The 27,366-nt window shown below is 39.5% G+C and overlaps 1 protein-coding gene across 1 annotated transcript in view; it reads left to right on the forward strand.

The window, feature by feature from the left end:
* Positions 1–27,366, forward strand: part of MYO5C (myosin VC) — a 139,273-nt gene that overhangs the window by 75,979 nt on the left and 35,928 nt on the right. The window contains 12 exon segments of the mRNA XM_020984537.2: positions 1,010–1,221; positions 3,162–3,327; positions 3,750–3,896; positions 4,084–4,248; positions 5,969–6,062; positions 11,082–11,145; positions 14,729–14,909; positions 18,073–18,166; positions 18,618–18,681; positions 18,786–18,866; positions 21,887–22,067; positions 25,279–25,372. Of these exon segments, the coding sequence (XP_020840196.1) occupies positions 1,010–1,221; positions 3,162–3,327; positions 3,750–3,896; positions 4,084–4,248; positions 5,969–6,062; positions 11,082–11,145; positions 14,729–14,909; positions 18,073–18,166; positions 18,618–18,681; positions 18,786–18,866; positions 21,887–22,067; positions 25,279–25,372 (1,543 nt within the window).

Here is a 27,366-nt window from a genome sequence, read left to right on the forward strand (position 1 = left end):
TGGGCAAAGGAATATAACCTGTGACCCAGAACCAAAGCTCTAGGTTTACATACGGGGGCTTCTCATTAATCATACTCTTTGGTTTGTGCTGATATTCCTAGAGAAGGAAAAGGGCCTGGCTTAGCTGCAGAGCAAGTGCTCAAGCTAACAAGACATCAAATAGAGGACAGGCTTTATTTAACCTGACCCCCCCCCCAACATTCAAAAGGCTCATGCCCAAGGGCATAAGTGCTCCAGCTATCCCCTCTTCTCTCTTCATTGGATCTCTGCTTTCCTTGGAGAATATAAATTCCTCCAGACTTATTGGACAACTTTGGCATTAAAGTCTTCCCAACCTCCAGTAAGGGTAAAGAAACTCTCTCCTTCAATGAGTCTACCTTCTCCATAGACCTATACTGTTCTTCAGACAGAGGGTACAACCATGAAACTGAAGTCCTTCAGCATGGAGAAAGTATGCAGGATAGATAAGAAAGTTAAGCAATACCCTTTCTTTGATGAGCTTCACCTCCCCAAGGACCTATATAGTCTTTCATTCTTACAGTTCCGTTCTAGGGTTGGTCCCTCCTCCAGGGGAAAAGCATTCAAAGTCTCCATGGAATTTCTGGAATTTCCCCCCAAACCTGCACAGTCCACATAACTCACAGTATGAGTGAAGGGCAAGATTTGGATTTACCTTTCACTCTGTGTTTCTTATCATTCCTGGTCTTTGTGTTTGACTTTTGCTTGGTTTAAGAACTCTTTTTTTATCCATCTTCTACATAACTGCCTTTTAGATACTTGAATTCTCCTATCATGCCCATTTTGATGAAGATTTCCCTTCTCCAGGCTACCTATGCCCATTTCTTTCAGCACACTTTCAGCCAGTGCTGATAACCATGATTTGTGCTTACTGTACTCCCATAACCTCTTCCTCAAGACTTCAGGTGTCTCACATATATTGTAGAAAATCTGAACATGTTAAATTTGGAGAAAGATCATGTCTGATCAGACATACTGTTTTCTCTTCTAGGACTCTAACCAGTATCAGTTTGGTAAAACAAAAATTTTCTTCAGAGCAGGACAGGTGGCCTATTTAGAAAAACTCCGGTTGGATAAACTGAGACAAGGGTGTATTATGATACAAAAGCACATCCGAGGCTGGCTCCAGAGAAAGAAATTTCTCCGAAAGAGAAAAGCTGCTGTGACAATACAGCAGTACTTTCGTGGACAGCAAACTGTAAGGTATTGAACTGATGTACATAATAGGGGTGGGGTGTTAGGTATATATAGGCATTTACACACACAAGGAGAGAAGAAATGAAGGATCCTGGGAGCTAAGCAGACTGGAAAGGCTGAGTTTCTGAGTTTTCATTCTTATTTGGCCACTGTTTTAATATATCATCCTAGAGGAACAGCTCTATCCTCTTAAAGTTGGATTTTCTCTAGTGGCATTAATGTTGCCTCTTCTTCTTAATAGTACAGTGAATGATATTTTTAAATGAGGGTAAGTTGATAGGGTAATGAAATTATAAGTACTAATTTATATTCATCAGCCTGAGAAGTTTGGCTCTATTACCTGGCATTGGCATTCAATTCAATCAAAACATATTTATTAAGTTCCTATTGTATACAAGGTATTGTAGTATGTTTGGGGGATACAAAGAAAAAAATCACCATACAATCAATCAACAAACATTTATTAAGTGCCTGTCATGTGCCAGACACTCTCATAAGTGCTATAGATAAAGACAAAAATGAAGCGGCACCTTACTTCAAATAACTTGTGTTCCATTGGCAGAAACAACATGTACACATGTAAGTATATATAGAATGAATACATAAATAAAGGTAATTTGGAGAGGGTTGGAACATTGGCAGCTGGAGGATCAGGAAAGTTGTCATATAAAAATTGGCATTTGAACCTAACTTTGAAGAAAACCAAGGATTCTAAGCAATTGTGGTGAGGAGGGAGTACACGAGAGAGAGTTTGTGCAAAGGCATGGAGATGGGAGATGAGGTTTTGTGTGTGCTGAAAAGCAAAGTCATTTTGCCTGAATTGTAAAGTACATGAAAGGAAGTAATGTATAATAAACCTGGGAAAGTAAGATGGGTCCAGGTTGAGAAGGGTTTTAAATATCCAGCCAAGATATTTGCATTTGACTCTCTAGAAGATCTAAAAAGTAAGTTTGGGATCAGGGTGAAAAGGACAATATAAATGCCCACTTTGCTTGTGAATGTGCATCAATAAAGCCCTTAGAGAGATATGCTCTTGGATTCAAAAAGTGTGTGTGTGTGTGTATGTGTGTGTATATGTGTGTATGTGTATGCTGTATACAAACTTAATCAGAAGATATGCTATTCCATATAAGTGAAGGTTACTGTTCCCAGCACTGACGATTTATTTTAGCCATCTTTGATGGAAATCTTTAAGACAGTATTGCACACTTTCCAACCTAAGCATTGTTTAAACCTTTTCTTGATAATTTAGAACTGTGAAAGGTAACATTGATTACTATACCATAGATAGATAGATAGATAGATAGATAGATAGATAGATAGATAGATAGATAGATAAAGATAGATAGATGCACACATACTTAAAAGGTGTTGTGCCTCTTTTTTCAGTTGAAAGGTGGACTATAAAATATTATATAAATATGTGTATATGTATGTATGCATACATGTATATGCATATATGTGTATATACACATATATGTATAGTCATCATGGTTAATTTTACTTAGTGTTTTTCTTTGTCATAAGGTGGGGGATCAAGAGCTTGGTATACTGAATAGAGAGTAGGTTTCAGAGGTAGGAAGACTCAGGTTCAAGTTTTACAGCTGACACAGATTGGCTTCAGACCCTGAGCAAGTAACTGAACCTCTTATTGACCTAGACAACTCCCTGTGGTTCTTAAATTACAGAGGAAATGCTGACCTGCACTGGTAGACTTTTCTCACGTTGGGTTTCCTATACCACTGTAGTCACAGATCTTCCTTCCCTCCTCCCCAAAAAAAGGGGGAATAGGATTCATTTGTGGGTGGGGCTATTGATGAAAACTATTGTGCCATTAAAACAACGCATGATTTTTTTTTAGAAAGGTGTTCTATAAATACAAAGTACTCCAGCAGAAGCAGATATTATGCGGGAACCAAATTAACCTTACATTCTTTTTAATCAAGGAAAGCTATCTCTGCCACAGCCTTGAAAGAAGCATGGGCAGCTATAATCCTTCAGAAGCACTGTCGAGGTTATCTGGTCCGTAACCTTTACCAGCTCATTCGTGTGGCCACTATAACGATACAGGCTTATACCCGAGGATTCCTAGCAAGGAAGAAATATCAAAAGGTACAAACAGAATTCAATGTGTTCTTAGGACTAGGATAGTAAAAGAGATTTATTTTTAGCCTCTTGCTACAAATTTCAGATATGCACCGTAAATATTTCAGAAGGGTAAAGATTGATCTTCTGTTCTAACTATTCAAATAATTTTGATGTTAGTAGGACCCCATTGGGAGATTACATTTTGTGATTTCATCATATAAATATACTAGTAGTTGCTTCTTCCTCTCTATAAAGTCATAAATCAACCAGTCAGCAAAACATTTATTAAGCATCTATTGTGTGTTGGGCATGTGCTAGGTGCTGAGGAAATAAAGATAAAAATGAAATAGTCCCTGTTCTCAAGGAGTTTAAGTTCCAAGCACTGAAGTCATTAATGCACAAGTCACTGGATTGTTGTGAGAATTTTTAACATCTTATTTTTCGAGATGTTGAAAGAGCACAAGGCTGTAATCCTTCAGAAGTATGCCCGGGCCTGGCTGGCGAGACGTAGATTCCAGAGCATCCGACGATTTGTTCTAAACATCCAACTTTCTTATAGAGTACAACGTTTGCAAAAAAAGCTAGAAGACCAAGTAAGTTCCCTTTTCCATAACCATTTGCCAACTGTTGCTTGTGGAATGAAGAGATTAGGAAATGTAAAGCCCAGTAAACTTGGAAGGTTTATTATAGGACCAAAGAAGTCTTCTTTGTTATAGATGCCTCCCCATCCCCTAAACACAAAGTTTTTATTGGTTTCAAATGATCATTTCCCCTCTTTAGAACAAAGAAAATCATGGTTTGGTGGAGAAACTAACCAGCTTGGCAGCCACTCGTGCTAACGATATGGAGAAGATTCAGAAGCTTGAATCAGAGCTGGAAAAATTAGCCATCCAAAAGCGAACGTGTGAAGAGAAAGGAAAGAAGCATAAGGAAGTTATGGAGGAGGTTAAGTTTGGGACCTTTTTTTTTTAACTTAAAAATTCAATTGTGCCACCGCTGGGGGAAGAGATGAACTGTTTTCCGCGAAAGCATGTTTCTGTAAAGCAAATCCTATTTTTTGTCATTGCCCTAGGGATAGTGGTGTCAGGAGAGTAAAATCTGGGTTAGAAAAAAGAGCACAGTGGTAGGAGAGATGCTCAGGAAAGTCCTTTCTGTCTCTGAAAATCCTATGATCCTATGAATTGCCTCCAAAGCCCTGAGCAGGCTCACTCTTAGAGATGATCTGTTACACCCATGCCCATCAGAGTAGGCAAAGGGATCAACTGTGTTACCCATGATATAAACATGGATCCCTGAGATCCTCTTTCAGACTTTGGGATACACAGCAAAAGCACTGACTGCTTCTCACATTATTGGCATCCTCTGTATTTCTCAGAGTACTGGGCTAACAGTGGTTAGCATCAGCACTACCCAAGGACCTCCCACCATGGCAAGGGGTTAGGAGCATGTCTCCTATCTCTTCTTTCAAGCCATGCTCGTTCTTTATAATTTTGCAACATTCACTTTTGATTTGTGTGTGTGTGGTTGTCATTTACAATTGTTGTAGTCACTACACATATTGTTTAAATTAGCTAAAATAAATTTGCCATTTATTTTAAAAATATAAATTATTCCATTTCAATGGGGCTATACTATGGAATAGTCCTGGGGGTATAAATCCAGTAATGGAATCTCTGGGTCAGAGGATGTGGACATTTTAGCCATAAAATAGTTGTACCAGTTTTACAAAGGAACTTATATTCTAATTGGATTTTAGTTCTAATTAATTTTAATTACATTCTGAAAGCCATCAGCTATCAGAATCCAGAATAACAGTAGGCAATGGCCCCTATAAGTGAGAGAACATAAAGCAATTGAGATTTCTGCTCTCATCCTTTATAGGTCTTACCCAATGCTAGGGCAGGTAGAGACCCATAGCCACAGTATAATGGAAAGAACACTGGTGCCAGAAGACTCAGGATCAAATCCCACTCCTCAAACTTACTACCTGTATGACCTTAAGCATATTACTTAACCTCTCTTGGCCTCAGTTTTTTCGTCTGTAAAATGAGAGTGCTGGACCATGTGGCCTCTGAGATTCCTTCTAGCTCTAGAGCTCTGATTTTAAGGTAGATCCCAAAGCATTCATTTAGGAGAAAGGTGTATAGCTATCGAAAAGGAGATGATGCACAGCCAAGAACATCAAATTTTCTGCCTTTTTTTCTTTTTCTTTTTTTATTAATTAATTAATTTTTAGTTTTCAACACTCCCATATACTTTTGAGTTTTAGATTTTTCCCCCTCCCTCCTCACCTCCCTTCCTAAGAGGGCAGTGTGCAATCTGATACGGGCTCTGCATATACATTCCTATTAAGCATATTTGCACACTAGTGATGTTGTAAAGAAGAATTAGAACCAATAGGAGGAACCACAAGAAAGAAAAAACAAAACAGAAGAAAAGGGGAAAAAAAGAGTAAATAGTGTGCTTCGATCTGTATTCAAAATCCATAGTTCTTTCTTTGGATGTGGACAGCATTTTCCGTCAGGAGACTTTTGGAGATGTCTTAGATCCTTGCATTTCTGAGAGCTAAGTCTATCAAAGTTAGTCATCGCACAACATGTCTGCTTTTTTTTAAATGGGGTGATGCCAATAAATCACAGAGCTGTTCTTCCTTTTTTTTTTTAAGAAATTGGCAAAGCTTCAGATGTACAACAAAGAACTAGAAGTAGAAAAGGAGAAGATAGAAAATAAGCTTCAAGAAAAGACTGAGGAGATGAAAGGTAATGTAAGGGACTGAGGCATGAAGGAGTTGAATTAAGAAATTAAGAAAGAAAGAAAAAAGCTTGGGGCCAGAAGAGAATTGGGGTTTATGGCAGAGGTGAACTGTGTACAACCTTTCTAAATGCTTCTGCTTAGTGGGCTATGTTCAGTTAACCAAACAGAGGATGGTGTGTGTGGTGTGTTTGCGTGTGTGTGTGTATCTGTACTGTAAAGAGCTATATTTATAGTCTAGGTACTTCTTTTTGGTTTCTTGCGTATATCTTGTCTTCCTCGGTTTAAGGAAGGGCTCATGTTTCAAGCCCTCAGATCTCAGCATCACATATTTCTTCTGTTGTTGGGGACCTGAGTCCACATAGTATGCCTATGGCAATGGTCTCCAAACTTTTTTAATCACACATCCCTATCATTAAAAATATTTTGAGCATTCATTCCCAATGGGTATATATTTGCTGTTTTATAAATTCCCTCCCTCACTTAAATCCAATTCACCTACATGTCATGACATCACCTCCCTGATGTCACAGTCTTTGTTGATAATGAAGGACAAACAACAACAACAAATTATTTAAGGGTATTACTATACTAATGATAATGCATATTATTATAAACCTAAATAGGAATAGGAACTAAAAATAAGGATAAGATAAGGATGAAAGAATATTTGATCTCACATGGAGCCAGTGGAGTGTGTTGAGTAGGAGGGTGACACAGTCTGACCTGCACTTGAGGAAAATCAGTTTGGCACCATTGTGGAGGTTGGAACAAAGTGGGGAGAGACTTGAGTCAGGAGACCAGGGAGGCTATTACAATAATCCATGGAGGTGGAGTATTATTAGGGGCAGCTAGGTGGCAAATTGGATAAAGCACTGGATCTGGATTCAGGAAAATCTGAATTCAAATCCAGCCTCAGACACTTAGTAGCTGTGTGACCCTGGGCAAGTCACTTCACACCTCAGTTTCCTCATCTGTAAAATGAGCTGGAGAAGGAAATGGCAAACCACTCCATATCTTTGCCAAGGAAACCCCAAATGGGATCATCAAGAATCATACATGGCTGAAATGACTGAACAACAATAACAAACAATAATCCAGGCGAGAGTGGAAGAGAAACTACAGTAGATTGGTAGTGGCATGAGTGGAGAGAAAGGGAAAGATTTAGAGGTATTGTGAAGGTAGAAATAACAAGATTTGGCAATATATTGGTTATGTAAGGTGAGGTGTGACACTGAGGCTGTGAACTTGGTGACTAGAAGGCTGATATGCCGTTGATAAAAAGAGGGAAGTTTGGAAGGAGGGTGGAATTGGTGGAAAAGATAATGTAATTGTTTTGGGGTGCTGGGACGCCAAGAATGCCAAGGCAGAGTTGCCTAGAATGGATTCACACACTCAAACCATCTTTCAGTCAAGAGATAGTTTATTATAATGCCAATAGAAACAGGCAAAGTCCCTTTGGGGAACTTGCACCCTAATGGGGTGAATCTAGAGCTTATATAGAAAAAGGGCATGGGAAAGGAATGCCAGGGATGCTAATTAGGTAATCCAGGGGTCCAGGTATCTTTGGGAGCTATGTATGGGAAAGTGTAGGGAGTATACCAGACATTGAGGGAGTTGTCAGAGGCCTAGACTTTGGAGATCTGGAAGGAGAAAGAGTCCTTGGGCCAGCCAGGGATGAAAATCCTTGGGTCAGGCACCCACTGTCTGTTCTGATAAAGGAGTCAGGCCTGCAACAAGGGAAAATTTTCTCACAGGGGCAGGGCTGGATTACTTTCAGAGATATGCTCTTAGGGCTTTTGGGGGCCCAGGTCCCACTAACCCTTCATAATGATAATTGCAGACCAGAAATCAGTGATGCCTACTCAAATTTTGATACTATTTGGTCTCCCATGATGAAAAGTACGGAGGGGTACGTTGGCTCTTTCATTCACTAGTCATTGCCCTGCAGTACAGAGCCTACCTCTGGGAGTGCCTGCCTCAGCCATGAGATGGTCTGAGAGAAATTGGGGTGAGTATGGGGAAAGTGGAGAGAATAGTACTTGTAAAGCCACCGCAGTGGGTGCCTGGGTAGTGATCAAGTTATAACTGCCCTGGGGGTCCAACATCAGCTCAGAAGGAAGGAGGTTGAGAGTTTACAGAACACAAGTAGGAGGAAGAGAAAAGTGTTGGGGGATAAGATGGGTAGGATTATGTTGACAAGATGCTCTATGGTCTGTCATGAGGAAGGCAGGGTCATAGGATCTTCCCACCCACTTCTTGGTTGCTCACATGTCCCTTGGGATCAAACCACACTCCCTGGGGGTCCCCAGCCTCAACTTTGGAGACCACTACCCAAAGGTATTACATTTAGGCCACTTTATCACAAGATTTGGGAATAATTAAGCAAACATTTATTGAATATCAGTTGTGTGAAACCAAAATAGGAGTCAGCACCTCCATTATTCTTGTCCTGATCACATTACTCAGTCCTCAGTTCATTGAAATTGGAAGCACTACCTAAGCCACAGAGCTAGCAAATGAAATATAGCCCAGATAGACTTGGCTTGATCAAGATAGACTTGACTGTCTCTTCTGAATCATTGGCTGTGTCTTAACATAGGAGTGTTTTTTCTTATCATGCTAGAACTTGGGGTGTGGCAGGGCAGACCAGGAGAATTTATAGCTAGGGGTCTAGCTAAGCTAGGCAGGAGATATGGAAAAATACCCTTGCACTGAGCAGGCAAGTGGTTTAATTAAGTCTAGTAGTTAATTAATATAGGGAGGAACAAGTAAGGTCCAACTATGAAAACAGAGTCCCCAGCAATGAAAACAGAGTCCAGAGAGTGGGACATCAGTAAAGTTAAGGAGAAGCAGGAAAGTCCCGTGGTTACAAGTGAGTAGGCAGAAGTTATGAGGTGGGCAAAGACAGGGTAGAAAACATAATATCAGGTAAACAAATAGAGTCTGGCATGATGGAGGAGCACCAGCAAACAGCATCATGACCATTAATCCTAGGGCAGAGGTTGCCCCATTTTCATGTAATTTTCTGAGCGTGCTAAATGTAAGCAGGGGAAAAATAGAAGGTGCAATTACTGGGCTGTAAAGACAGCTTTTCATAGCAGAAAAAAAAACATACATACCATCCTCTATTGGTCAATCGAATATGTTCAAGTAAACAGACATTTAGAAAGGTTGTACCAGGTTTCTGCCATAAACCCCAATTCTCTCCGAGCCCTAAGCTCTGTTACTGTGGTTACTCCAGGTATTGATTGTGACCTCCTGAATGAGGCAGGCCAAAGAGGAAAGTCTTATCTCACGTCATTTTATATAGCTCTGTGAATTTCTCTTGGGCTTCTCAGTGGGATTTTATTCTACCCCATTTCACACAAGACAATAAGATCATCAATTTTGTAGCGAAGAAGCAACCTGAAAAATCACAATCTGATAGCACAGTGTTTAGGTGGAACAATTTATATGCCTTCTATGAGATAAGATAGAGGCAGGGAATTAAAAAAAAAACTCTCAAAACTGGTTTCCAAACCAGCAAAGCCTCTATTAAAAGAAGGGGAAAAGATTGAAACAAGCAAACATAGACAAACCTCCTATCCCTACAAGGTCCCTCAAATAAGAACTATCTAATAACACTACAGGCATTTTCTCCTACCTTTATGGTCTAAAGTATATTTGTTGTTCAGTCATTTTCAGTCATGCCCAGCTCTTTGTGACCCAATTTGGGCTTTTCTTGGCAAAGATAGTGGAGCAATTTGCTATTCCCTTCTCCAGATTATTTTACAGATGAGGAAGCTGAGGCAAACAGAGTTAAGTGACTTGCCCAGGGTCATACAACTAGTAAGTATCTAAGGCCAGATTTGAACTTAGGAAGCTGATTCTTCCTGACTCCAGGCCTGGCACTCTATCCACTGTGCCACCTGGCTGACCATCTAAAGTACACAAACATTGTCGAACTGGATTTTTTCTTCCCTATTTTAAATTCTTCCTTTATGAATACAGAGTATAACTACTCACTGGAAACACACGAAATTTGGTCAGGTTCTTTCCGTCTGTTTACAAATGGGCATTTCCCTGAAAACAGGTCAATGTAAGCACCAGACCTGAAGGCAACGGAACCTCTGTGTACTAATTCACAAGAGCAACAAGCTAAGTCCCAGAGCCTAGAAGAGAGGCCGGTATTTATGGAGGAAAAGATTCATCTGAAGCCATTTAAACGCAAAACGAATCTTCAAGTATCTCCCACACCACGTTCCAAAGGATACCTGAGTGTGGTTGGACATTGGTCTAACGTGGTCGGACAGCAAACGTTGTCCCTTTTGTAACATGTCTAGCGCCAAAGGGAGAATGTTTCTCCATTGCAAAGTGCGCTATCTTGCAGCCATGTGGACCTTGTGCTCCAGAGAAACCAGCTTTTCTCCCATCTCTCTTCCCCCAGATGAATAATACGTGATCCTGAATGTTGTGGTTATTCCATCCAGTGAGTTGATCTCAAATATTCAGTTTCTTGACCAGCTAGGAAATTATTTTAATGATGATGATGTTTGGTCGTTTCAGTTGTGTCCAACTCTTCATGACCCCATTTGAGGTTTTCTTGGCAGAGATCCTGGAGTGGTTTGCCATTTCCTTCTCCAGTTCATTTTACAGATGAGGAAACTAAGGGAAACAGGGTTAAGCGACTTGCCCAGGGTCACACAGCTAGTAAGTGTCTGAGGCCAGATTTGAACTCACGAAGATGAGTCCTCTTCACTCCAGGGCCAACCCTCTATTTTATATAATTATCAAACAGGGTGGTAGTGTGACATTGTATGTAAAATACTGGAGTTGGAATAGGCAGACCTGGGATCAAACACCTCTTGTGATACCTACTGGTTATGTAACTATGGGCAAGTCAATTAAACCTCTCTAAACGGGCACCCTCTCCAAAAGTATAAGTAACAAATGCGGTGCAATCTGCTTCAGTGAAGAGAATTCCCATAATTACATATCCCTGGTGTGTTGAGATTTTCTTCTGAACGTCATTTCTCTCTTCACAGATAAAATGGAAGACCTCACAAAGCAGCTTTTGGATGATGTGCAAAAAGAAGAAAGACAAAGAATGTATGAATTACAATTTGTTTCAAAACCACCCACTTCTTACTTTCTCTGTCTAGTTCCATGCTGTATTTATCCTGCACATAGCCACTATAGATTTATAGATTTAGAGCTGGAAGGAACCTTATGTATCATTTAGTCCAGCCTCCACCCCCACCTTTTTTTTTTTACACGGAGGCTCGAAAAGGTTAAGTGACTTACAGAGAGTCACACAGCTGAATTCTTTCTACTGCACCACACAGGTCATGCAAATTGTAAGTTACTCAGACCCAGAAGGTTTGGGAGTTTCTACAAAGTAGGGCTTATCTATTTTGGAATCTAAGGTACATGTGGCATTGGAAAAAACCTACCACTAAAACAGCATTACTATAGAGAGATCAATTGCTGAAGCTGTCAAAAATGATTCCCACCACAGGGACCAGGTAGGAACTTCCAGGTCTCCCTCTGATGCTAGTCACTCACCCCTGTGCAAAGGTTCAGCTCTTGCCACCCCTTCCCACTTCTAGAAAGTTGCAATATTAAGCTTATTTTTAGGAAACAATCTCCATACCCTTCCTGTGCGTTATCCCTCATGACCCTTTCCTAAAGGACAAAATTTTAGTTCAAGTATTTAGCAAATATCACTGACACTAAATAGCAAGCACAATTGCTAACCCATGATGTTCCCTGGTGGAGGGGTCCCTTGAGTCAGTACACTTAAGCTCTAAAAATCAATCAGTAAACATTTATTAAGTACCTACTACATGCCAGGCACTGTGCTAAGTGCTGAGGATACAAAAAAGCAAAAAAGTCCCTTCCCTCAAGGAGCTTACAATCTAAGATCAATGTAATGTTGCTATTTTCCTTAAATTAGCTCCCAAAATCAGCCAATAGATGACTTCCCTTCCGTGTGTTGCTTTGAACTCTCCTGGTATACCTTACATCTAGAGGAGGACCACTAGGAGGGACCTGTCTCCTGGGTTTTCCAATCAGTAAACCTTGCATGTCATCGTTTGTGTTGTTGAACTACTTGGAGATCCCAGCCTGTTGAACACCAACAGGTTCTTGGGCAATGATAATCTCAGTGCCTCAGAGTGAGAGAGCCATTGCTATCTAGCTCCTGAAACTCTTCTCTTTCCTTAGGGGCATTCTTGCCCTCAGAAATTGGAGACCCTATTGGCAAACCCAAATATCCTTTTAGATCTGTAGATATTTTTGTGTTAAGACAAATCGCCTATACCCTGCTAATGTGTACTACCCCTAGAATCTCTAGCCCCACCTAGATTCATGCTAGCATTCATATCTTTACCAACACCCATTATTCTCACATCCATCCACCTGGGATCTTTTCAGAAGTCAAACTAATAGGTTTTGTTTTGTTTTCTTTTGAATAGTTATGGCATGGGTCTAGGGTTGGAAGGTCTGGGCAGAGGTGGGGTTTTCCCAAAAGGAGCTTGGCAATGGTCTACTAAGAGTTCAAATGATTAACTAGTATCACATGGCCTAGAAAGGGATCTACATCCATGCCTACACAGGTGTAAATTTTATTGACTAATTTCTAAAGTCAGTCTTGAGAATAAAGTATCTTACCTTTAGGGTGTAAGTTTGAGGGAAGGCAAATGGTAGATAGGAAAGGAAATTCCCAGGAGGCTGGGGCCAGAGTCACAGATAAGATAAGAAAGTGACAATGAATATAGAAACAGGCACTCATTTTATTGTAGTAAAAGAGCTATGACATTTATGTTTAATTCATTTGTCTTGAATAATACATTTTAAAACCATTGTTTGGGGATCTCATGAAAGAAGCATTAAGATCTTGACATTTCATAAAGATCTCTGGCTGTTTAGAAATGTTTATTTCAGGCAGTATGTTTCTGGAAAAAATGAATGGCAGGCCATTTGGGCCTTGAAAAAAAACCTGACTGAGTCATTGTCTTGGCTAGGACACTAAGCTGCAAGACCTCTGATTTTTGGGGTTTTTTTTATTCTAGTCACTGAACACTTCTGACCTTCAGTAAATCATTTCTCCTAAATGGGATAGGGATAATGACTAAACCTGTAATTTCACTGATAGAGGGAACTCTGAGGGGAAGAAATTCCTTCTGCACATACATTTTGGCACCTTCTCTGTAACTTCGATCCCTAGAGCACTGAAGAGTTAGGTGACATGCCAAGGACATGCAGCCAAGTATGTGTCAGACGTGGGATTTGAATCAGAGATCTTCCTGACTTCAAGGCTCTCTACCCACAAAGCTACATTGCCTCTCCTTAACACTTGAAGGACCAGGCACATTAACTGATGGAAAAATTTTATTACAGTTTTACTTTAAAATTTTTCATCCTATCTTTATTTTCTTTGTCTTATGTCTTTAAAAACTGCTCTGTGCCCATTGATACAAAGTGGTCCTTCAAGATATTCTTAAATTCCAGTCCTATTAACGACTACTCCCTAATTAGTAGACCTCTGGTAGAATATTAACATAAATATAAATGTACACCTAGAATCTACTAATGCAACCCCAGTCTGCTGTAGTATTATGATTTCAGTAGTTCATAAAACTAAATTTTTGTCAGGTGGGATATCACCTGGAGATCTGGCAGGAGGATATTTTTATTTCTTAAGAGTATGTCACTATTTCCTTGGAAGCATTGGAAGCTTTTTCGAAAATCCAACAAAACAGAACATGTTAAGTCCTATAAAAGAAAATCAAAGAAAAACTTGATAAGAACTGAGTCGTCTCCCTGGGGATGATTCCTTGATATTATGACCATAGTTCATGTTCTTTCAACTATATAGCAAGCTGAATAGAGAAAGTTTAATGACTCTTTAGATCATTGGATTCCCAAAGCCAGTCTACTTCCTTTAGGGTCTGGGTGAGGGCTGATCCAATCTCATCAAGGAGTCTGTTCTGGGCTTTTAGGGATCTCAACTGACCTCTGGTTATGCCTAAAAGATTTAGTTCTAGAGTTAAGAGACTCACTTTTGTACCCACCAAACAACAAAAGTGAATCTTCAACAGGATCTAAAGCTAAGCAAATCTCAGAACATGATACAAGATTTGGGTGCACTGAGATCTTTGCTGAGGGAGGAGACTGACCCTCAGAGATTTTCCTTGAATCAGATCAGCTTTCGGAAAGTAGTGAATCAACCAACCATCTAAATCAAGAGTTTTTAACATTTTTGGTGTCATGGACCCCTCTGGCAGTCTGGTGAAGCCTATGGACCCCTTCTCAGAACAATGTTTTCAAATGCATAAAATAAAATTATAGGATAAGAAAGAAAACCAATTATACTAAAATGAAATTATCTTTTTTTTTTAATTCACAGGTTAAGAAACTCTGATTCTAGCTCATTAAATTTGGTTCATTCAGGCTGGATTTCTGTGTACATTGACTATAGACCCAGACTTGATAAAATCAAAAAATATAAGAATAATATGAGAGACTGAGAAAGACGCCACATGGTACACATGCACATTCAGAATATCACAAGCAGGTTCTAGCTACACTATTCTTTCACCTGGCTTCTTTCTGGTTTCCCAGATGACCTGTTCTTTTGTTCCAGAGCAAGCAAAAACCCTAAATATTTTCTTTCTCTCTTACAACATAGACTCCTTGAGAAAAGTTTTGAGCTAAAAGAACAAGACTACGACAAACAGATTCACTCTTTGAAGAGAGAAATTAAGACTCTGAAAGAAGATAAATTGCAACTCCAGCATCAAATGGAGGAAGAAAAAATCATTTCCAACAGCTTGAAGGGAGAGGTGGCCCAGCTGACCAAGCAGACAAAGGTAGAAACTGAGATCTCCCTTCAGATCAAAGCGTAAATAGTAAATGTGCAAAGATGCTGATCACTGGATTTCATAGCTCACTCAGAGAATCATACTGAATGGTATTCTTTATAAAGCCAAAGGAGAAAATGCATTCTCTCGTCCAGTAATCCAAAATATAACACCTAAAAGTTGACTTAAAGCTAGCATTAGTGGTTTTCTTGTGTTACAAAAAGTTGATTGTTCAATTTATTTGGAAAACTATTGAAGGTTTACACGTTACCAGATGGCATGAGAAGTAGTGTGGTATAATGGATAGCATTCTGGACTTAGAGTCAGAAAGACCTGCCTTACTATGTCCCCATGAGGGGCACCTAGGTGGTCCAGTGGATAGAGTACTGAGCCTGGAGTCCAGAAGACCTGGGTTCAAATCTAGCCTCAGATGTTTATTAGCAATGTGACCCTGGGCAAGTCACTTAACCCTGTTTGCCTCAGTTTCCTCATCTGTAAAATGAGCCAGAGAAGGAAATGGCAAACCACTCCAGTATCTTTGCCAAGAAAACCCCAAATAGGGTCACAAAGAATCAGACATGGCTGAACAACAACAAACATGTTCCCATGGGTCAATCACTTAGCCTGTCTGAGCCATATTTCCTCATCTATGGAACAGAAATCATAAAGATCTATGGTACATACATCAAAATACAAATGAGATAATAATAAGTTCTATTCAACTATCAGATATTCTTATCATCAGCATCCCCATTTATTAAAATATGTCTCCTACAATGGGAACTTTTCCAAATTAAAGTATAAAGAACATCCTAAAATTCTTTGCACTGATCTATAAAATAACCATCAGAGAATTTAAATACTGTGATAAAACCTTCCTTTTATATCTATTCACTATTTGGAGGAAAAGATCCAAAAAACAATTAGTCTATATAGAAAATAGTGAGGTAGCATGACGTAGTCAATAGAGAGCTGATCTTATCACCAGGAGGACACAGAGAGGTTCAGGTGCCATCTTCAACACATTCCACCTATGAAATCCTGAGGAAATCATTTGACTTTTCAGTGTCCTCAGGCAACTCTCTAAGAATGTAAATTACAGCAGCAATTGCTCCTCTGCATTGGTTGGGGAAGCTTCACCAGGAACCTCACCATATCAATGAAATGATAAGCGTGAACTAAGAAAGATGGGATCACGGTGACGTGAGCGTGCACGCAAGTGTATGTGAATGGCATCAGCTAGGCACGTCCTTTCTCTGATTTCTTAGAATTGTCTCTGTAGTTTGGATGAAATACCATGACATGGCATTCAATCAATACTGTGGGCCAGGCACTGGCTCTTATCTTTGGCAGCTAAAATCTATCCTTTGAGGATTTTTAGCTGGTATAATAATCATATAAGATTAGAGTATTTTAAGGTTTGGGGGGGGGGTTTTGAGGCACATTCCTCATAAAAACAATGCAAGGGTAATTATTATCCCCATTTTGCAGATGAGAAGACAAATGTACAAAGAAGTCTAAGTGACTTGCTCAGTAGTCACTTGCCAGTAAGTTAAGTGACTAGCAGAGCTACGTTGAAAATGACATGCCACCTTTTCTAAGGAAATAAACTCCTTGTTTCTAAAATACAGCTATATGACATATAACTAATTCCTAGGAAGAATAAGGAAACAGACAGACCACTTGAAACTGAAACAATGACAAAAATCAGTAGTCAATGAAGAAGCAATAATATCTATGTCTTTATTCTCTTTGGGCACAAGCCCCTTGATGTTGTCTCAGACTCTGCAGAGGCTCTTTCTTCTTGCCTTATTCAGGACTGGAAAGATGTATGTTCAGGTCTGTCTCTCTCCCAACTGCAATTGTACATCCTTTGCTCTGAGAAGACTCCCCACACACAGTAGGGAGTAGGAAAGTGGCAGAGAAAAGGAAACCTCTGTCTGCCCTGTTATTCGAGCTTGCTTTTGTGGTCTCCTGCCTGCTCGAATTATTCTTGTTAACTCTTTAGACTCTCAGATTCTGGACCTTGCCTGGCTGTCTACACTTAGGCTACCTACTCGATTCTTCCTGCCTTGCCTGACTTTCTTGGATTCAACCTTTCACCTGCCTGTACCTAAGGTAACTTTCCAGATCTTTTCTGCCCTGTCTACTCATGTGGAGCTCATCCTCTTTTGGCTGTACCTTTCTGACAAATCCCTCTTCCCTAGCCAGATTCCCAGCCATGTCCTCTTCTAGCTAGTCTTGCCCTTCTGATGCTCACCCCATCTCCAATCACTTAGACTAGAATTTCTTGGATCAATAGTCTTCCTGGAGCACCTCAAACGTCTCTTTGAGTACTGGGTCTATAATCTTGTGATTTTTTTCTGCATGCTACACGGGTCCTTAGATGTGACTGGGTTTCTGAATGTCATAGCCTACCCTGTTAATAATGTTAGCTTTCCTAGCCACTAAACAAAAACCAAGGAAAACATTTAAATATGAAGGTATATTTAAATAAAGGTGTATGGGGTCCTCAGTTTGTAGAGGTCTGTCCCCACCCTCCTGGAGGTATTGGTTGTCCTCTGTCTTCCCTCAGCACCTGATGCTGACTGAAAATAAAACGTGGCAGGCATCAAGAAGATGTTAGCATCCCCCATGCCTTTGTTCCCATGATATCTCCTGTTCCATGAAGGAGTATTTGCTTAGGATGCAAAAATTCAGTTTTATGTGTTCCACATGGGGCATCTCTTGGGACTCTTTTTCTCCCTTCTGTACCCCTTCTCTGTCTATATTTTAATAATTCTCTCCCCCATGCTTTGAGGAAGTTATTGATTAACCTCTGCTTCTATTGAAGCTATTAAGCAAATTGGCTGAATGTTATTAAAGTTGAATTTGTTTGGACAAAAAATTTTGTTATTGTTTTTCATGACCAAACCATGTTTACATTTACAAAACACAGTTTGAATAATTAAACAACAATTTTCCTCTACACTAGCCTAAGAGTTTCATTACCAGAGTACTTCACGTTGAACTATATGAGAAGTAGGTGTTTAACATTCCTTTAAAATGCAGTTGCATCTTGTGAACATGCAGTGGGGAATACCCAGTTAGCTATATATTATTTCAATAATATTCCATTTATCAGACATTAGCAATTCTAATTTTTAAAACTTGGGTCATTGTTTTAATCCAGACAATCTCGGAGTTCCAGAAGGAGATAGAGCTACTTCAGACGCAGAAGATAAATGTGGAGAAACACGTCCAGTCACAAAAACGAGAAATGAGAGGTAATGGCAATAACAGTAAGTTGGTTGGCATGACAGTTAGTTTATTGTGGAGTGATGAAAGTGAAATATCTCACCAGCATCAAGTCATGTTATTCTTTATTGGATAGTTTGCCTGCATGAGGCCAGAGAACTTGGACCTAAAAGGATAGGAAAGAATAGGCCAAATGTCCAAAATAATGATAGTAATAATAGTAGTAATAATTATCATTTATATAGCACTTCAAGGTTTGCAAAGCTCTTTACAAATATCACATTTTAGCCTCCTCTGGGAAATAGTTGTTATTATTATCCCCATTTTCCCAGGGAGGAAACTGAGGCAGACAGAAGTTAAGTGCCCAGGGTCACACAGGTAGTTAAGTATCTGAGGCTGAACTGAACTCAGGTCTTCCTGACTTTAGGTCCATATCCATTGTGTCACACCCACCTGTTTATACTTTGATTTTACTTTCAGAAAAAATGTCCGAAATTACCAAACAACTTCTTGAAAGCTATGACATTGAAGATGTAAGAAGCAGGTAAACTAATACCACTTTACATTTCCAAGATGTTAAAAAATGAGAAAAGAACAAAATATAACAGGGGGAAAGTCATTGATTTCCTTTTCTGTGCTATTTTCCAGACTTTCTGTGGAAGATTTGGAACATTTAAATGAAGATGGAGAACTTTGGTTTGCATATGAAGGCCTAAAGAAAGCAACAAGGTGAAAAAATCAATTAGACTATCCTTGTCCTTTTTTCTCTTCCCTCTCTTCTCCTTTTCTTTCTCCTCTATCTCTTCCTCTTCTTTTTCCTTTTCTTCTTCCTTCTTCTCTTTCTTTTTCTCTTCTTCTTCCTCCTATGCTCTCTCTTCCTCTTCTCTCTCACCTTCCTTGTACTGCAGGAAGTAGAAATCTTATATGTAAACAGGAGATTTAAAATATAATCTTCAATATCTATTATGGGACTCCAAGAATCTAATTTCATTAGTGTAAACATTCCCTCTGCTGATACAAACAGCCAACTCCTCTCTCTATGTGTTAATAGATAGTGTTCCAAAGTTGCTGTGACCAAACATATAGTATTTAACAAAAAAGTAAATGCTTACAAATTATATTGTTATTGTAATTATCTCATTTCATCTAGAATAATTTCCTTGAAAATATGCAAATACTTGATAGTGTTTTTATGGGATAAGAAGTTCATTCATGGGTAAACAGAATCTATAGAATAGAAAATTCTAAAGAATATATGAATTGGAGTGCTATTCTATATTTTTTGACTGAATAAATTTGGGGAGTTTGTTGCAATTTTTCTGGAATTGCAAAGTTGATATAAAATAATTTTATTTTAGAAGTCTTTGTAATTGACATTTCTAAATTATTTTTAATCACCATATTGACTGTCCAAATCATAGTGCTTAAATGAATGACTTTCACCTTTTATTACAAAATTTCTTATTGTATTTGCATACTACCAGAAATATGCTTTTCTATTTATGGTACAAACATGATGCTAAAAAATGCTCCAGTCATGGTTAGAAAGATTTAGAACCATATCATAAACTGGGATCACCTTCCACTCCAGTGCCTCATTTTGGTTGACAGGCAACCCTGAGTATTGGGAGGTTACGCTAGTGGAATGCAAGCTCTGACAAGTCTTGTCGATGCTGGAAAGGTTTTGAACATAGTTCACTCTTAGCTCAGCAAGCATTTATTAAGCAATTATTGTATGCATTATGCTGAGATACAAAGGCGAAGATGAAATAGTTCCTGCCCTCGAAGAGCTTACAATCATTATCCTCTGCCTCTCTGAAGAGTGGAGCCATGAGCCTGAAAACCTCCATTTGAGGAGAGAGCCCAGCTCAGACAGTTCCTCATTTCTCACTTGGTTGTGCTACCTTGGGATTTGTCTACAAAATTCTCTACCATGTCCCCATCCTCTACCTTTCAGCTTGCTTTTGTGTTTTGTTGTAAGTTCCTTGAGAGCAGGAACCATTTTCCTTTTTTCATATTTGTACCCCTAGTACTTAGCATGATGTAGCACATGGTAGGTGCTTAATAAACATTTATTTACTGTTGACTATTGGAGCAGGGACTTTCCATATTTTTTTTTATTTTACAAGCATTATTTTGTTTCTCCTTCCTACTTGCCCAAACTGAAAAAACAGAAACAAAACCCTGGGGACAGATATGCCTACTCAAGGGAAACTCATGAAAACTTGTCTTCTAAGGTGTAGGGAATTTCTCATTTGCCCTGGGGGAACTTTGCTCACATTCATGAAGATTACGAGATCCTAAGTAACCGGTAACCTTACAATTAATGATTCTTAGCCTGTTGCTGGAGAATGCCAGCTAATGCCTCGGCGTCCATGTGCTCTGAGGCGTGACCCAAACTGTGGCCTTTGATTCTTGCTTGGCGAACCCACATAATCTGAGTTTGTATTATTAGTATTAATAATGAAAAGTAGTGTTGCCTAGTGGGTAGAGAGCTGGCCTCAAAGTCATGAAAGATCTGGGTTAAAGTCCTGCCTCTAAGACTGTAGGTTACAGAAAAGAGGCCTACCTGCACTGGGCGAGACAGTGTCCTCATCTGGGAAATCCCTACACTAGTGAAATCATAGGTCCAGTCCCTAATGCTCTTAATTAAAGCCTAAAGATATAGTATTTTATATTTTCAAAGTACTCTACATAATAGCTTCTCATTCAATCCTTGCAACATCCTTCTAGGGAACATAGTGTAAGTTTTAGCATCTCCGCTTAAAATGTCTTTAAGTTGTGATACCCTCTATATGGGCATTCCCAGTGTGGGAAAACAAACTCCTTTCGCCAATTAAGATCAAAGCGGTCCACATGCATGTAGCTGGTATCAAAGGCAAGATCTGAACCCAGATCTCCCTAACTGCAGGCCCAGCACTCTATCCATTATGCAACACTGACTCTCCATCTCCATTTTCACAAATTAGAGCTGAATTGATTTACCTATTGTCACTCTGCCATTTAGTGGTAAAGCTGAGATTCGAACCCAGGTCTCTTGACTCTGAGTCTAGTGCTCCTTACACTATGCTCCTTACACAATGGCTTAATATGGTGCTTAACAGAGAAAAGGCATGAACATTGAAGACTAAAAAATGTACTACCCATCTCCAATCTGCCCTCTGTATAGCTAACTAAAGCGATATTCCTAAAGCACATGCACACACACACACACACACACACACACACACGTCTGGCCATGTCACTACCCTGTGCAAAAAGCTCCAATGACTTCTTAATTGACTCTGTGATAAAATATAAGCTCCTCTGTTTGGCACTGAAAGCCCTCACAGACTTGTTCTAACCCTCTACCTTTCCAGCCTCATTTCACACTACTACTCTTAATGTACTCTGTGTTCCAGTCAACCTAGCCTTTTTTGCTGTTTGTCACTCATAAAATTCTGTTTCCTGTCTCTGTGCTTTTGCACAGGCCACTCCCCCATGCCACTCCCTTCTCACTGTTGACTATCAGAATTCCTATTTTTTCTTATGAATTCATCCTGAGTTCCTTCTTTCATGAAGCTTTTCTGACTTCCCTATCTGTAGATGCTTCCTTCACCCCCAAATTACCTTTCATTTATAGGCTGCTTTCCTGGATCTCCTTGTTGATGGCCACAGTGACTGTTTCATTTTTGTCTTCGAGGCCCCAGAACCTAGCACCATGGCTGGCGCCCAGTAGATACTTGAATACTTGCCCTTTTCTTTGACAGAGTGTTGGAGAGCCATTTCCAGTCTCAGAAGGAGAACTATGAAAAGGAGATCGAAGCATTGAACTTTAAAGTGGAGCACCTTAGTCAAGAAATCAACCATTTACAAAAATTGTTTAGGGAAGAAAATGACATCAATGACAGTATCCGTCATGAAGTTACCAGACTGACATCTGAAAACATGGTATAGTAACATCATCATTGATCATCCAGGCTATCATTTCTTCCTGTTCTATGGTGGAATAAAATAAGTCTCTTGGTATTGGGTCCATGGAATGGGGCCATAATATGTTAGTGACCAAGGGTAATTAATAAGCCATAGGAAAAAATCATGCCTTACAGGTTGGGGGGTAAAGAGTATGGTCCAAGCTGTGATTTCAAACAGTAACCAGAATCCCATGATGGGATAAAGCCAGAATGTTAATCTGTGAGTGACAGAAAATATAGTCTCTAGGCAATAGGCACAAAATGGATGTCAGAGCAGTAGTCTGAGGCAGAGATGGTGAAGACAGTGCAGAGGTAATTAGATAATGCTAAGGCATCGACAAATTGCAGATTGTCTCATGCAAATTCTCTGCCTCAGACTGAGTTTTTTGATAGTATTGTACTACTGGCTGTGGTCCCTACTTGCTCAGCTGCATTAATGTCATTGTGGCCCCAGACTCTCAGAAATAAAGTACTTGACATAAATTACCTTTTGCAAGAAACTAAATAATTGGGTCAGAAAAAGTAATTAACCTTTGGTTGGTGAGTACTTCAGTTCCCAGAGAATGTGTTTTACACCACCTTATTCCACTGCACAGAAAAGCAGGGGGGGGGAAGAGAACAAAGTATATGATGATTTCTTCTTTCATATGTTTAACACTAGTCATAAGCCCTACAAAACTGACAAAATATCAGGAGGACAAATAGGATGGAATGTAGCAGGGAAGTGAGGGGAAGAGTGATTTTAGTAGGCAGTGTCTAATGGAACAGCGCGTCCTAAGGTTGCAAAAAAATATTCTGAGTGAATGTTTTAAAGGCAAAGCATACAGCAACCTGAGGATAAATGGTTGAAGAGGGGAGATCTAGTGATATAAGTTATGTATGACAACTCTATGTCTTATATGTACAATAATACTACATGCTTATATATCCCTTTAGAGTTTGCAAAGCACTTTCCTTTCAAGAACCCCGTGACATGGGCAATGCAGCCATTATTATCCTCATTTTACAGATTAGGAAAGTGAGTCTAAGACAGATTAAATGATTTGTCCATAGTAACAGCTAGTAAGTGGTAAAGTCTGCAATGTTATGCAAACATTACTTTCCTGATTTTTACAAATTAGGAAACTCAGCCTGAATGGTTAGATGACTTGTCCACAGTGAAGCCTGTAATACCTCCCAAGTCTTCTCAATCTGGTGCTCATGTCTGTGTCTTAGAGCAATATCCGCTTCAAGTGAGTCACAGGATGTAGAAGGCTCTCTCAGATGGGAAATGAGTGCCTCATAAAGGAGAAGAGGAAGATATGAAGACAGGTGCTTTGGGAGGTAGAGTGCCCAGGAATAAAGATTGTGTGTGTGTGTGTGTGTGTGTGTGTTGCATGGGAGAATGGAACTGTTCATGAGTCTGCAGTGTAAGCTTATTCCCAATAGATAGGTGTCACTAGGATTTGAAAACCTGGTATTATAGGATGCTTGGGTGACTCAGTTAAGTAAAGCAATGTACTCTGCAGAAGATAAGAGATTTCAGAAAAGGAAATGTTCTTTTGTTCATCCTTTAGTGTCTTTACCCAGAGTTACTTTCTTATATGTAAACCTTTTATATCAAAGTTGAATTTGGTCATCCATGCTTTCTTCACTTTGTCTGTAGCTTTATTTGGTAAACTCTATGTGTACAACAGCAGTGTCATTTCCTCTCAAGTTATCTTCGGTTCCTTGCATGATTAACATACACAGTAGGCATTCAGTTGCTTATATATAGCTTACAGTGAATGAATGTGACTGAAAGAAAAGATCATTTGGGAATGTGGTTGGGAGTGAGCCCATCCCTGTCTCACAGCTATCTCTCTACCCCACTGTAATCTCCACTTCACTGTGGATGCCTGCAAGTAGGCAGCTGGGGATGAAACCAATGGCCTTGGGCATTCCAGAGGACGTTGTTGCAGAGGCTAGCAGTCAATAAACATTTACTAAGCATCTGTTCTGTGGCAAGCACTGTGCTAAGGGCTAGGGATACAAAAAGAGGCAAAAAGACTACTATTCTAGGTCTATCGGCTGATACAAGATAGATGACTATTCCTAGGCAGGGAAGTATTTCTATAAGGGTTAGGTCTTGTCAGAGGAGAAAAGTACCTATTTGAAGTATTGGTGTAGCAGGATGAAGGGGCACTCTACAAAAAAAAAATTGGGGCAGCTAGGTGGTACAGTGGATAGAGCACTGGCCCTGAATTCAGGAAGACCTGAGTTCAAAACCAGCCTCAGACACATAACACTAGCTGTGTGACCCTGGGCAAGTCACTTAACCCCATTGCCTAATCAGAAGGAAAAAAAAATTAAACCACAACAAAACATCCCAGGATTAGGAATTTGGTTGAAAAAGAAAAGGTTATGTCACTAGCAGCATGATTGTATATGATTTCCAACATAAGGTAAGTGACCCTAAGTGGGTACTTTTTCATGGTGATGTTCCCTAGGTGAGGTGTTTCAGAGGGACTCCTGTCCATGTACAGCTTGGACTAGATGGCTTCTAGGAATCCTTCCAACTCCCTGATCATGTGATTCTCTGTAAAACATGTCCTCGGTATGAGACTAAAACGTTGCTTGCACAGGTGATTTTTAACGCTTCCTCCAGAAAGCTTTCCCTGATCTTCTATTGGGTTCTCAAAATGGATTTCTCTGGTGGATTTCTAGGGAACTTCATAGAGTAGTCCTCATGCTTTTGGGGTGATGAGAAGGAGAAGAGGGTACCTCTGTTTTATTTCCTCAATTTAAAATGTTTCTCATTCCTAGTAAAGCATTATTACTTTAATCCCTGCCCCTTGAGCATCATATGGAAAAAATCCCACAAGTCCCTTTTCCTTTGGTAAATGAATTTTCTCCCTCAAGTTCTAGCTTCCTTCCTTCTATGGAGGCATGTGGTACACAATACATCAAGGGTATGATGGAGATGCAAAAAAAATTGAGAACTGCTACCCTATAGAACATTATGATTTTCCTGTGACTTTTTTCCCCAATGGTCTAGGGCAGAGTAAAAATGTAAATGACTGGCCAAATGGAATAATTTAATGAAGTTGCATAAAGAACTTGAAATTCTCCTGAATTTTCTTCCAGAATAATGGGTATTTATTTATGCTTTTACTGCCTAATTAATTGTGTCAGTTATTCTAATGATCCTCCTTTATCGTTCTGTGAAGATGATTCCAGACTTTAAACAGCAGATTTCAGAACTTGAGAAGCAGAAACAGGATCTTGAAATCCGTCTAACGGAACATACTGAAAAAATGAGAGGTAACTTTGATGCAATATACTGAAACATTAATTTCCAAAGCCTTGAAAATTAAGAAGAAGCTATAAAAACATAGGGCTTTTGGAGGTTGGGTAGATATAGGTGAGTGACGAACCAGGGCAAAGGATGGGCTAGGAACATAGGAGGCAATTTAATTTCAAAATAATTTATTAAGCAGGTACAAGGCACTGGGTTAGGTGTCAGAGATACAAAGATTTTTTTAAAAATCAGAATTTCCTGTCCTCAAGAAGTTTACAACATAATAGATTAGACACTCAAATATTTATTAATAAGATTGAATTGCATGGATTATGCAGGTGAAGAAATAAGAATGGACCACTTGAATTTGTGTATTTTTTTAATCTGAGAGGCAGCGTGAAATGGGGAGTGGGGAGAGAATACTGAACTGTGAGTCAGGAGGCTGAGTTCTAACTCCAGATTTGCTACGGACTATGACCTTGGTTGATTAGATGGGTCACTTGAGCCCTCTAGGGCTCAGTTTCTCTTTTGTAAAAGGAAGAGGTTGGACTACATTATGTCCATTGTTCCTTCTAGTTCTAACATTCTATGGTTTACAGTGGAGTTCCAATACAGTGGTTTTGAACTGTATTTCTTGGAACTCTGACATTCTTACGTTAATAAGAATTACTGAGGGGATGAATCCTTTAAAGCTCTTCAAAACCTGGACCCTTCCTCCCTTTCCAATCTTCTTAACCATTTTTGCCTCCATGCACACAATAATCTAGCTTATTTTCAATTTCTCAAACATGACACTCCATCTCCCCACTTCTCTGTCTTTACACTAGCTATCTCCCTCCCATACCTGGAACCCTCTCCACCCTCATCTCCAACTCTTAGAATTCCTGGTTTCCTTTATAACTTAGCTCAAATAACACTGCTGGAGGCCTTTCCCTGCCCACCCCACCCCCAATTTACTGGAACTCTCTAAGGTTGCCTTCCATTTACTCTGTATGTATCTTTACTATACCTATTAATTTACACGTTGTCACCCCCATTAAAATGTAAGCTCCCTGAGGGCAAAGATTGTTTTGGATTTTTTTTTTTTGCCTTTCTTTGTATCTTACTTCATAGCACAATATCTGACATATAGTGAGTGGTTAATATATGCTTATTGATTGGCTGATGACAGATAAAGGAGCAACATCTTCAAGACTTACATTAGTTTTCCAACTTAAACCATAATTTATATGAGCTACTGACTTACAGAAAATTCAAGGGGTAGAACCAAAAAATTCTTTCTGATCCTAACCCTATGCACTCTATCACATTTCAGCTTCATTTTCTCCATTCAATTTACTCCATACGTTCAGTGGTAACCTACAGAAAAATGCAACCTGTTGTTGTGCTTATTGCTTTTTAAAATTTCTAACATTACAATTTCTCTGCCTTTGTTATTAGACAAGTAGAAAGATAGTCTTTTACTCATGGAAATATTTAATGGCAGAGGTAGAAAGGATGTCTTAGATCCTATCCCTGAGCGGGTATATGACTGGCTTCAGCCTCCCTGACAGGCTATCCTTGAGTTTCCTCCTGAAGACTGCCTATGAAAAAGAGCTCATTACCTTGTGAGGCAGCCAGGCATTGGACATTTTCACTATTTTTCCTTATATTAAGCCAGATATAACAATTATTCCTTGTTCTTCTCTCTGGGACAAAGCAAAATTAGTCCAGTATCTTTCTTCTTCATATATTTGAAGATAAGGTTGCTAAACTTTTCCCCAAAACATTGTCTACCAAGTCTGTGCTCTCTTGGCTAAAAACCCCCATTTCTCCTTTCTTTTCCTCCTCCCTCTCTCTACTCCTCCTTTTCTCCCTCCTTTCCTTCCTTCCTTTTCATCATGGCTCTATGAAACATGAAATCTTAGTAGCTTCTTTGGCTTCCATGTCACAGAAGTGAGATTCCTATTGCGTTTACATCTGCTATAACTCACAGACCTTTTGAATGCCTCTTTATCCAGTACATGTGCAGTTGAAT

Source organism: Phascolarctos cinereus, unplaced genomic scaffold, assembly GCF_003287225.1.
Source record: "Phascolarctos cinereus isolate Bilbo 61053 unplaced genomic scaffold, phaCin_HiC Scaffold_3;HRSCAF=262, whole genome shotgun sequence".
Taxonomy (NCBI): domain Eukaryota; kingdom Metazoa; phylum Chordata; class Mammalia; order Diprotodontia; family Phascolarctidae; genus Phascolarctos; species Phascolarctos cinereus.